Below are 13,688 nucleotides of genomic sequence, written 5' to 3' on the forward strand. Positions count from 1 at the left end.
ATTGTTAAATTATATAGTATATTTGTCTTGATACCTTTATACTGTGCACAATGCAAGCCAAAACAATTAAGAAGCATCATATCTGTATATTTTTGCATTATGCATTTATTGATCCAAATAATATATTTCAGTATTGTATTTTTGACGGTTGGTCCCATGTCATAGAAGTTTCTGTTGTAACTTGTTTGCTTTTTGTGATGCATCTTGAATATGACGCTGTGACAGATGTATTTAAGTCATAAAAAAATAAACATTCCAGTGTAAATATTTTATGATGTTTTTTTAAAGCTGGTGACACTTTACAATAAGTTCTATTATATAACATTCGTTAATGTGTTAACTAATGTTAATAAATGGAACCATTTCACTTTATTTTAAGGTGTATGTGTTACAGTGAAACAAGTACAACATGTACTTACAGTAGAGTTAGGATTAAGGTTTGGTTTAGGGTTAGTTGCATGTAATTATGCAGTTATTATATATAAGTTACCCTTTAATAGGCTAATTCAAGTAACTTTATTATTAGTTTTTAATACATTTTTGAATGAAATTGTGATTGATTTCAGAATTGCAGACCATTTTTGTTTTATTGTGTCAATATGTAATAAGGAAATGTCTGACAGAGGTTGAATACAGATTTAATATTTATATATATATATATATATATTTTTTTTTTATAACATTCATATTTTCAGGATTTTTTGTTATAGATGTGTTTAATACAGTATATATTTTTTATATATAAACTGATATGAAGCTTTGTTTTAAAAATGTTAACAATTTAAACAAACAGGCCAAATGCTTGCCAAAGACAATGTTATCTTATCTTATTAGAAATGTTATCTTACAGATGCTGAATACAGATATATATATATATATATATTATAAATATTTTTAAAACTTTGATTTTGTATAATTTTATAACATTCAAATTTTCATTCTTTTTTGTTAGATGTTTCATTTTTTTATTTTTTTATAAATTGATATCAAGTTTTGTGTACAATGTTAATTTCAACCACCAGGCCAATAGACAGAGACAGACAGAGTGTGTATGTTTGTATTTAAAACTGAACTGACCGCATGTTAGCTGCAGTGAAACCGTAACTTTCAAATCGACCGTTCAAATTGCTCTCTTGTTAGATCATCAAAGGTCTTCACAGGGAACTAAACAAAAACAAATGACATTTTTATCTAGCTGGGTCATGAAAGAATCAGGAATATTTTGACCTCGAGCTGGGAGGCCCTCTGATCCGTCATTAAGATTAAGTGAACTTCAGAGTCGGACCAGACATTGATGGTCATGGAGGCGCGACTGGCCTTTGCCCAGATATTTCACGAAAAACAAAGGACAAATATGCCTCTAGATGATTCGAAACACGTGGATCTCGCAGTCAGTTAACGGGGAAAGAAATAAGAATGCGTGTGTATGTTGGAAACGAGCTTGAATCAGTGCAAATAGTGCTATCAAGGAGATGATCTGATGATTAAGTCCGGAATGACGCAATGTTCTCAATTCACAGCTAAAATTGACAACCTGTTTGAATATGGCCTCTAATCCACTGTGCTATTTGTCCCAACACACACTTCCATGGTAACCACTGGAACACAGTTAAACAGTCATTGGTACAAATTACAAGATAGAATGAAGGAATCCACGAAAGTATAACAGCATACATCAACTGAGCTGCAGTTCACAGGTTAAGACACTTATTATGAGTGACATTTAATACTAAACAGTATGGTGTCTGTTCGTCACAAACGCATTAATCAGTTTTATGTTCATATAGAGAACTCTGGAAAACAGCATAGCTCTTTATTTGGCTCTGAGAAATGTCTTTGTTCAGCGAGAGACTGCGCTGGTCCTGCGTTCTGTAATTCTAGCCGGAGGATAGGCCATTTTTTTCAAGGGCCACGGATTCCTTCGTCACTACAGTTGGTTGGCAAGCTTATCTCAAAAACATAATTTCAGCCTACTTCCTTTCTTTTAAATAAGAACTCGCATTCTACTGGCGCCGGACACTCGCTGACACAGGAGCAATCCAGAAAATTGCTCTAAGGTCAATTTAAATGTTAAAGAGAAGCACAGGAATATCATAGGAGATGGGGAACTCTTCTGGGATATCTGAATGCAACCTTGTCATTCGAAGAGAAGCCAAAAGAGCCAGCGGACAGTGGAACCCATTGATTTGATTTTAGGAAGCATTTCAGAGTAGCTGATAGGCTATCAACTGACAAGGAATTAAAGAGAAGAGCAATGCATACATTCACTTTTTATAAAACACACGATGAACAATTCAATAAATCTTCTTTCAATAAACTTTTGTCTGCATCAATTACAAAAATGACTTCAATGCATGTGTGACGTGTCGTGACATTTTTCATTTCTAAGTTAAAAGTGATTTTGACATTTTTGGTGGGCCTTAAAGTAAAAAATGTCATGGTGTTGTAACTGTGTGGAAGTTGTTAAAAAAAAGACTGAGTTGAAAAAGCTGAAATTCTTCCACCCGAGAGAAATACAAAGTAATGTCCTGAAACTCTAGATGGCACAAGCTGGTCCTTAAAGGGTTAGTTCACCCAAAAATGAAAATTCTGTCAGTAATTACTCACCCTCATGTTGTTCCAACCCCGTAAGACTTTCGTTCATCTTCGGAACACAAATTAAGATATTTTTGATTAAATCTGAGAGCTGGCTCACTCCTCCATAGGCTTCTAAGACACTATAACTTGCTGGCCCAGAAAATGCATTAAAGACATCGTTAATATAGTCCAAGTGACTACAGTGGCTCAATCTTAAGTTTATAAAGCGACGAGAATACTTTTTGTGCGCAAAACCCCCCCAAAATAACGACTTTATTCCACTATTTACTTCCTTCTCTCTGAGCCTCGAGTTTTTTCACGTAGGCTCAGAGAGAAGGAAATAAATAGTGGAATAAAGTCGTTCTTTTTTTTCTTTTTTTTTGCGCACAAAAAGTATTCTGGGCCAGCAAGTTATAGTGTCTTTGAAGCCTATGGAGGAGTGAAACAGCTCTCAGATTTAATGAAAAAAAAAATCTTAATTTGTGTTCCGAAGATGAACGAAGGTCTTACGGGGTTGGAACAACATGAGGGTGAGAAATTACTGACAGAATTTTCATTTTTGGGTGAACTAACCCTTTAACTCAATTTGTTTGCAATCACATCATCTCTAAAGGGCACAGCTGATTGGTTCCTGCTGTATCAGTAGCCAATGAGCTCACTGCTCAAACTTCAAATACTGGTCAGCATTTTGTCTAGCAGTTGCAGTGTGCTTTCAGAAACCCTCCACCTTCCCCAGCTCCACCTGTATAGATCTGCTACGGGTAATGTACGCTATATTGTACAGCAGCAGCATGTCTTACATGCTCACAGCAGCGTGTCGTGTATGTATTGGCACGACAGTAGCCAATCCCGTACAATAACCAACAGCAGCAGCAATAACAGCGGCATCAGTGTAGCAGATCTATTCCGCCAAAACCAAACATATCAACATTCTCATATCCATTAGAGAGTCGTCATGACAGAAATATATTTTTTATCTTTTAAATAAAGCACTGAAGCAGTTTGTTTTTAAATTATACAAAAACAAATGACAAACTTCATGAAAAGGCACATTTTGTTCCGGTCAAATGGAATAATCTTCCCAATATTCGTGACTCAAAAATATTTTTATATTAAAGCTGCAGTCCGTAGTTTTTCCTCTTTGTCGCCATCTCTGTTCGAAATCTGCAATTGCAGTTATTCGTGGAATTATCAACTTTACGTGCGTTGTGCCTCGGCATGGCACAGCGCGGATGAATCCAGTGTTTTGAGGAGAATGTGCGGCTGTCAGTCACCGCGCCGGTGTGGATCCTGTCATTCGGAATCACAGATTCTACTTTTTGGAAGTATGACCAACATAAGAATTTTCACCGTGAAATGGCGTCTGAAGAAGTAAGTAACATCCACTTTTGTTCTGACCAACTAAGGGGAAAAAAGCCTGGCAGTAAATCGCGCAGATTAAATCTAACGATTGCTTATCATATCACGTCAAACCGTGCAAATTATACTTTATTCTCAAATTGTTCATGTTAACAACATCAGCATTGCGTGACTACATTTAATGCCCTTCCTTTTCCAATATTTATCCTTGTTTTCGCATGGGCCCGGTTGCAGTCTCTTTTTTTCTCCGAAGTCTTTCGTTTTTGTTCAGGTGAATCTCCAGTTGTCACTGGTGATTGTCGTTTGAACCTTTCTGGATCCGCCATCAAATTGACTTTAATTATATCAAGTGCTGTGAGAAAAGGCTATAAATCTCCACCTCCAACATCCTCACACGCAATATAGCCTACTAGCCGAGACTCCTTCTTTATGTGTACAGATGTGACGTAATGATGCAAAGACATGCTCGAATTTCCCGCGGAAATCCATCAATATCACTGGAATTAAATACATTATTACAAGCTTACCATTTTGAATTGAGCTACGGCAAGCAGATCGTTTTGAACACTGGCTGGTTATGTACTTGCTCAAAAAATTATTTTGGATAATTTTTAACTCAAAAAAACTATGGACTGCAGCTTTTTTTTTTGGACTCTCCAAGGTGCAAGAAAAGTAGGCCTATTTTAATGTATTTTACTTGATGATTACTTGACAATTTTAAATCGAAATATTTGAAGAAAGTTGTGTGAAAGTTTTCCAAAATGTATAAAAGCAACAATGACTACAAAGATAACATTTAGAAGGGCTTGTATTTTAAAGTAGATTAAAAGTGAAAAAATCTTAAGATTTTACTTTGTTAGTCATTGACTAATACAGATTAAAAATAAAAGGTTTATGTAAGATATAGTTTAATATACTTTATTAGTAGGCTTTATTAATGAATTTCACACAGTTCCTAAAGACTCGTTCCTAAGTCCTCGCCGCTGTCATTCATCTTTTGACATGTCACGCATGTGCGCGCGCACCGGCAGAGGGCGACCAACGATAGACAACCCTGCGGACCCCCTTACACCCCACCCACCCCCTTACCCCACTCCCGGTCCATCCCACCCCCCTCCCCTCCCTAAATAGAAGGAGGTGTCGTGGAGCTCTGGCAACAGACCCACAATTGAGAATGGGTCTTTGGGTTCTATCGCGACCCGCGACAATAAATCAGACGAGCCAGGTGATTCTCAATTCGGCGCACATCACCAGAAACCATGCGGATCCTCCTCAGACACCAGGACTCCGGATTCAGACGCAAGGAGCCTGCGAGCTCAAAGAGGAGACCGGCTCCGGCTTAAAACGCCTGATGCTGTCATGAGCCCTTCTGCTGATGTGAACCTGTGCGTAAAAGCGGAACGAGACGCGCGGCATGACCTCAAAGTAGATACTGACACAGCGCTCTTGGATCTCCGATCACATTTACGCACGAAGTGGCATCGAGGACAGTGCCGTTTGAACTGAATGAACACTTTCTAGGGAGATCGCTCGTGGATAGCCACCGCGCGCGCTGGAGACTGCGCGCTCACAGCTCGCCAAAAACTCAAGCGAACACTCAAACGCGCGGATTAATCGAGCATCCGACACCCACAGCCGAAAATGGATAACGTGTCGTATTTTCTGGCTACATACTTTCTCATTTTCTCCCTCGGATTTAGGATAGAAGAAGGGATGTGCCAACATTACTACCTCCTCCGTCCCATTCCCAGTGACAGTCTACCTATAGTGGAACTCAAGGAGGACCCGGATCCCATACTGGACCCTAAGGAGCAGGATCTGAACGAGACCGAACTCAAAGCCATACTAGGCAGTAAATTCGATCAGAACTTCATGTCCATCAGCCAGCCAGAGGACAAATACGCAGGACAGGACGACCTGAACGAGTCGGAGCTCATGAAACAGCGTCCCACCGGCACCATGCCTAAAGATATCAAAGCCATGGAGTTTGAGATCCAGCATGGGAAAAAACACAAGCCCAGTAAGAAACTCAGAAGAAGGCTTCAGCTGTGGCTGTGGACTTATGCCTTCTGTCCGGTTGTGCACACATGGCAGGACCTGGGGAACCGATTCTGGCCCCGCTATGTGAAGGTGGGCAGCTGCTACAATAAAAGGTCTTGTTCGGTTCCAGAAGGGATGGTTTGCAAACCTGCCAAATCCAGCCATTTTACGGTTTTGCGATGGAGGTGCCTGCAGAGGAAGGGTGGGCTCAAATGTGCCTGGATACCAGTTCAGTACCCCATTATATCAGAGTGCAAATGCTCCTGCCCGAACTGAAATAAGCTCCGTGCTCCTTCTCACATGCACTGTCCAGTGTAGGAATGTATATTTGATGTATATGTGCTGCCATTTTAGGTTACACTTTACATTAGTGTTCATGTTACTGTGTAATTTCATACAGAAGTACTGAGTGATGCTGATGAAACTTTAACATGTGATTCATTTGTGGAGCTGCTTGGTATTATAGTCATTATAGTTAATAATTATAGTAATATGTCTAACATGGACACTGTAATGTAAAGTGGTGCCTGATTCATTTGTAAAAAACAAAAAAAAGGGTCAGTATTTGCCTATAATATCCAGTGTCTACTGTAACTTTGGTTGTAATGTAACTTTATACATATTTATGTCAAAGAACATTTCGCATTCAAAGTGCGTTTATTGAAGGAATTCAAAGCTTTTTCCATTATTCGGAAAAAAATAAGAATACTTTATGCACCTCAAACAGGAGAATATAGATTACAGTCTCGGTGTGCTGTAAATATAAGGGGGATGGAAAATAACTGCTCGTGTAAATAAAAGAAACTATTTATTCTTTATGTCCATGTAGTCAAAATGCATTTAAAATAAAACCACTAAAAATGTTCATGAACTGTTTTTTGCTTATTTCACTTACTGTACACATATTGTCTGCTTAACATGCACTGCATGCAGTAAAACTCACCAGTTGCTATTTATAAAGCCCTCCACGCTGATGTGACACTAATTGAAGTGATATTATTTTAATTTGACTTATAAAGTCAAGGCTGGATCGTAATGGACAATTGGTGATTCGTATTCCTCGGAGGGAGTGGATCAGTTACTTTGTTTTTTTTTCTCCTCCGAGACGCCATTCCGTCCTCAGACAGTCTGAAGGGTCTTTGTAAAAGGATTAAAAGTTAAAGACCTTCATTTTCAGATTCTTTCATTTAATCTGTGTGGCGCCTGAAACACATGCTGGATGGATGATCACATGTAAAAACATTCTCTGCTCTGTCTGCTGCCTTAAGTCTATTGGCATGAAAAGAACAACTTGACCTCGCAAAGGAATGAAGATATTGAAGTTCCACTCTGTATCGATTAAGTTTGACAAACGCCACATCGATTGCATTGATAATATTCACCGACTGTTTCACTTTATAATAGCATTTAAACATTACACTGCGGCATTTCATAAAAGAGTGACATTTTGCTTAGAGTAAAACTCATCATTTTAGAAGAGTCAATAGCAAACACAACAGGGATCAAAGTAATGCATGCATAAGCTACCACGTAATAGTAAATACACAGCTTCAAAACCAAAATTAAAGTTGCTCTCGTGCCAAAAGAGTGAATCCTGCTTTTGTTACATAGATTTTGACTTAATCCACCAGTACATTGTCCAGCATCACTTGGTTTTGCACAGTAAGGAGGGTTTATGTGAAGGAACATGACGTCTCTCTCAGTTTAATACACAATAATAAGAACAGTGCCTGTTCCTCCAGCTTTCCAATAAGCTCAGGAAGATTATGGACCCGTCACTCCACTCTACTTAACCAAGAAATGCTGTGTGTGCTGATGTCTTTCTTTCTTTCTTTCTTTCTTTCTTTCTTTCTTTCTTTCTTTCTTTCTTTCTTTCTTTCTTTCTTTCTTTCTTTCTTTCTTTCTTTCTTTCTTTCTTTCTTTCTTTCTTTCTTTCTACATAATGCATATTTTCATACAGTGATAACTGTGATTTTCAACACTGGCTTAATGAACACTCATGGATGCTCTGAATTATCCCGTTTCATCGCTCTCAGGGCATCACATCCCCGGGAGATATGACTGGAAACTTCATCTCGCACAGTAACATGCCACCCAAGTTCTGGAGTCCATCCAGTATCACTAACAATCAGGTGTGAGGAACAGTTGCCCCCTTACACGCTGCACCCTTCCCGTGATGAAAACCAGTCTGGCCACCCAGGCGCTCTCTCTAACCATGACAGAGCGGGAAAAACCACCAGTCATTAAATGTTCAGATTGTTTTTTTGTTTTTTTTTGCACAGACACTCCCTTAAAGGGAAGCCTCTCATTGGTCTAAAGCTTGTGCGTGTTTCCTGGCGACTGGCGAGCAGAGGATGGATGGAGCCCAAACCAAAGGAACATGGGGACGTGAGTAGGTTTGTGGGCATTACCAATGGGCTGGAAACTCCTTACTGAAAGAGCTCCAATAGCACTCACAAATATATGACTGAGAGATATTTACATAATGATTCAATGATTCAAAGTTTAAAGTTCATACAATCCCCATTCTTTAGCAGTGTTTTGGCTAAATGTGAAACTGTAGAATATGACACAAGGCTATGATAAAAAACACATATTGTGTGTGTGTAATATTCTACATTGTGTGTGTGTGTGTGTGTGTGTGTGTGTGTGTGTGTGTGTGTGTGTGTGTCTATATATAAATATATATTTAGACAAATATATATATATATATATATATATATATAAAATTATGATAAAACCTGAATAACAAACATGTTTTATAAAAATATTAAGAGAATAACAGGAAACATGTTTGATATTCCCACACACATACGTATATGTGAGTAAAAGTAAAGACTTGAATAACAGAAAGATAATCTCATATAATTATTAAATATATAATTGAAATATATATATATATATATATATATATACAGTATATATATATATATATATATATATATATATATATATATATATATATATATATATATATATATATATATATGTATATATGTATAAATCTTCCATTGAAGCACATCTGATAATCTTTGGAATATTCCCAAATCATGCTTTGCTATATACGTATAAAATATAGAATTAGAGTCTCAGACATATGAATATAGAGTCTCAGACATATGAACCCCACCATTTCAAATATACATATATGTTTTTATTTTTGTGGCCTATGCTGTGGAGTTCCATAAGCTTTTTTGTTTGTTTTCACTATTAGACACATTTCCTTTTCTACTTTCAAAGCTGGACCAAATGAGCCTCTAAAAAACCCTGAATCAGCCTCCAACTGTGAAAGCATACAGTATATATATAACTGAAGAATTGAGAAATGATGTTGTTTTCAACATCGCCATTAAATTGTGTCAATTTACAGCCTCGACTTGTCAACATTTCTCATATTTTATGAGAGTGTGACATTCAAAAACAACATGTGGTAAAACTCTTTATTATAGCTTAGATTTACAGTTATGCAAATGATGTCAGGAAGAGACATGCATCAACATAACCCCGAGGCTGGTGTCTGTCAATGCTCTGCTACAAGAAAATGCCCTTCTTTTTTTTTTTTACATTTGAGGTTTTAAAACCTCAATAGCTTTTCATAACAATAATAAAATTCAGGTATTTGTTGTTCACATTCTGTGTGTCTTGCACTTCAATAAAATGCTGTTGTTAGACACCTTTGAAACGGCCAGATGCTATCAGGGTATCTGAGCGTGCTCTCAATGATATCACTGAGAAAAAGGTCAGCGTGATCTCAAGTTCATACCGGAGATCATTGCGGTGGGGTCAGGGGGATGATTGCATGTCAGACGTTGGAAGATCAGAGCTATATTTGCAGACGTGCAGATTGAAACTGACTTTGAAGTGTAAGAGAGTCGGTACCAGATATGATTAAAGAACGTCTGCTCATTAATGAGAGGGGAACATCAATGCACATTCACCTGGACCGCAAATTGACCAAATCCAACAAGATTAAAATGCATGCAGTCGGAAGTTCACAATCATTTTAATGTTTTTTATTATTTCTATTGATAATATCACTTCTTTGAATGTGAAAGCTCACCTTATGCATTTTAATTCAAGGTTGACAGACAGAAGTGCATTAAACCCTTTCAGCCTTCAGTTTGAGCTCAGGATCTCCTCTCCCCCTCCAAAAACACCACACAAATATGAGGGATGGCAAATACTTGACTCATCTGAGGTTTAATCAAACCGCAGCTTCATCTCCCTTTTGTTCCTCCTTGCTTTTTTCCTTAAGAAATTGGCAGCATAGCCCTATAATTTCCCCCCAATCGCCAGGCCAATGTGGGCTCGGTGCCATCGTTCCACCCATTGCTGTCTAGATTGTAAAGAACGGGCTCGTTCCCGTAGCACAGGCAGGATCTCTTCTTCTGCATTCATAATCCTTAGAACAAACATTTTAATCCTGTACTGAAAGACAAATCTCTGTGTACGCAGTATGCTTCATTCTCAATATTTTCAGGTCTAGATCAGGTTCCTCCATTCGAAATTTCACAGTGCCGTTGTCATGCCCGGCTGACGCTGCAACAGATATTTAGAGGAGATTAGATTAATGTATGGAGGTTTATTTCGTAATGAGGTGGAACAGATCACATTCAGTCCGTGTGGAAACAGTATTTTGTTTGTGTTCAAGCTAATTAACATCATGGAAGCTCATCAAGAGCTCAACAACTAAGCCACCGGGGAAATCTGTGGCAAACAGAACGACCAAGGCCCAAAATCTCAACCTTCCCTGCCCAGAACAATTACTCAGATCATTTAGGAGTTGGATTGAGAGGTGTTTTGGATGGCGGCACTGACACGAACCGAAGTAGGAACTACTTGTCCTGCATTGATCCTCTACGTAAAAGCGGAATCCATCACGTATCGGCCTGTGGCTGTTTGAAGGAGGCTGGACTAGTGTTGAAAGTATTGGCAAAGAAGGATCTATAATAAATGCACCCAGCAGACTGTGGCGCCACTCTTGCGTGTGCCTCTGCATATGAGCATTGCTCTGTGTGTGTGTGTGTGTGTGTGTGTGTGTGTGTGTGTGTGTGTGTGTGTGTGTTGAGTGAGTTTGTGAGACAGTCTGTGAGTGCATGTATTTGAGTCTGTATATGTAATGGAATCAAAGTTTATAATTCCTCTTGAATGATAGTCCCACTATTTATTTCCAAATGTAGGCTTAGGACTTAAAAGTTATGGATCACAGCCTTTCTTAATATGAGGAGCGGTGTAACAGAAGATGTGAATAGTCGTAAAGAATACTGGCATTAAATGTCTGTGCTGCATTTTCCAAAGTAAACGAGTGGTGTTTTTGATGGATCGAGGCGGCAGGAGATTTGCTAATCCTGTTTTCTAAATTAATTCAACTTTTATTCTTTTTCTTGTGTTTCACCGCCAAACAAAACAAACATGTAGCAATGGTTTAGCTATCTATTTTTTTTATTTAGAATCTGTCAGTCTGAACTATCACGACACGAAGGCCTGACTCAGTTACTGACTTCATCCACTAATGTATTAAAATATTAGTATTAAGTTAAGGCATGTAGAAGAACTGCACTTGCTTGTGGCTTTCATGTCACATTTTAAACAAAATTTCGTCAAACCTGTTTTAGCAACATTCATTTTCTTTTAAAACTATATCTAATCCACAAAAACATATCAGAATCGCGTAGATCACTGCCATTGTACCATAAGGCATGAAGACATTTCCAGCATCCTCTGTATGTATGCCAAGCACGATGCGCCCCCTAGTGGTCCATATAAGAACACGGATTAATTAAATAAATCCATGGACAGGTAGGCAATCTAGTTGGTCTGAATCGCTAGATTACATTATAAAATTAGAACAAGTAATTTACTGAGAGGCCATTCAGCACCTTCCACATCGACAAATAGGTGATTATTAAATGTATGCAGTTAAGTTAGTGGCATTTAGATTTTTTGAAGAAAAAACGGACATTAAAGCCTACCATCTTGTTAACAAAAACATGTAGTCTACTTTATTGACACTCCCTTTCGATAAAGAGCGATTTATTAAATCTGGAACACTGAATTAGGCAGAGACTAATTTAGCCTACCACGTATTGGTGTTAATAATTTATTTGACAAGATTCAAACTGATTAACGTATAAGCCGAAAGAGAAAATTGACAATAAAAGAACGATATAAAATGCCGGCAAAACCAGCACTTATGTAAATGCATAAAATATTTTTTTGTTTATTTCGAGATGTGACTCAACGACTAAAGACGTTCAGTTGACTCACGTGGACAAACAGTAAAAATAAAGTAGAAGGAATGTAGATGCGTCTCTGGGAATTGAATGTAGGAACTGTGATTGCTTAGTCTGTTTTAGACTGTTCTCTTTCCTGACCAGGTAGGCTAAGACAGTAAAGCAACATTTCTTGGTTAGTTTCATGTTCCAATTCCTTATAAGTTTGTAATTGTACATTACGTTAACTCTTATGCCTTGTTGGCCAAGTGAAGTGGTCATGTGCCTTTGAGCATGTGGCCTAACCCATGAAATCAAAATGGAGAATAATTTTTTTTTTTTTTTTTTTATGGAATATTGCAGTGTTTATTTGAAATGATTTACCCTGGAAACGTTAAGCAAAATAACTTACACAAAAATTTTAAACGACCTCTCTGATGATGTGTTTTTGTTTTTTGGTGCGAGGGCGGTACAGCAGTACAACTTCAATGTGATGAAAGAAGTAGGCCTATGTCCGAATTCACAGTAGACCTACTCATAAAAGAATAGGCAAAAAGTACCCGGATGACCTACTTCTTCCTGCGAGATTCTGAATTGCTCATAGTATAGTTTAGCTATTATCCCCATGAGGCCACGGGAGAGGATATATAATGGCAGTGAAACGACGCAACTGTCTGACATGCGTGATTTCCCCCCACAAACCAGTTCAGTGGACATCCCGCCCTGCAGATAATTTAATTGGTTAAGGTTATAGTGACGGGTAGGGATAAGTGTTTGGTGTTGGCAATTATTACAGGGATTGACATGACCAATTAAGTCTTTAGAATCAGCTGTGGGATTTCCAGTGAACTGGTTTGGGGAAAAAAAAGTCACACAACTGATACTGGTAGGTCACGTAATAATGGCAACATGGCGAATGTAGTAGGCCCATGTCTAGATTACATTCATACTACACACATTCATACTATATAGAACATACTTTTTATCGGTTGTGAAGTAATTAGGCTACTTATTCAAAATAAGTACCTACTCAAGAGAGTATGCGATTTCAGACGCAGCCAACCTGTCACTCACATGAGATCACAGCAATAGCAAACCACAACGATCCAAAGATCCAATCAATTCATGATGGAAAATCAAATACCGTCTTTTTTTACACTCAGATATAGGCCTAGATCGCAATAGCGAAGAAAAAAATATGACAACTTCTGTTTCATGCCGACTCTGTGCTTTAGATATTCACACTCAGAGAGGTTTGGCTCCATTTAGCACATGACTCATTATACTCTGATTCGATTGTTATACGTGAGAATCCATAACCAGATTTTGATTAAACCTTCTTACAATTGTAATAATGTCACACAGAAAGACGTCATTTGTTTTTACATTGCAAAAAGCATCTTGCGTATTAGTGCCATATTGCACACCTCACTGCTCTCACAAATACATAAAACCAAACCATAGCTGACACAGACGAATGGCAGCTTTTGTGTTGGGCCG

General features: G+C 38.1%; 1 protein-coding gene across 1 annotated transcript; it reads left to right on the forward strand.

The window, feature by feature from the left end:
* The first annotated feature begins 5,097 nt into the window (after positions 1-5,097).
* Positions 5,098-6,841, forward strand: nog3 (noggin 3). The gene has a single exon (XM_082152551.1). It carries the CDS (start codon positions 5,578-5,580, stop codon positions 6,250-6,252), a length of 675 nt encoding a protein of 224 aa, XP_082008677.1. The 5' UTR covers positions 5,098-5,577; the 3' UTR covers positions 6,253-6,841.
* The last annotated feature ends 6,847 nt before the right edge of the window (positions 6,842-13,688 follow it).

Source organism: Leuciscus leuciscus (assembly GCF_965113295.1).
Source record: "Leuciscus leuciscus genome assembly, chromosome: 21".
In the NCBI taxonomy this organism is placed as follows: Eukaryota; Metazoa; Chordata; class Actinopteri; order Cypriniformes; family Leuciscidae; genus Leuciscus; species Leuciscus leuciscus.

Bases quoted from the DNA above. Each gene is read 5' to 3' on its own strand.
- nog3 (XM_082152551.1), top strand. From the start codon at position 5,578: ATGGATAACGTGTCGTATTTTCTGGCTACATACTTTCTCATTTTCTCC.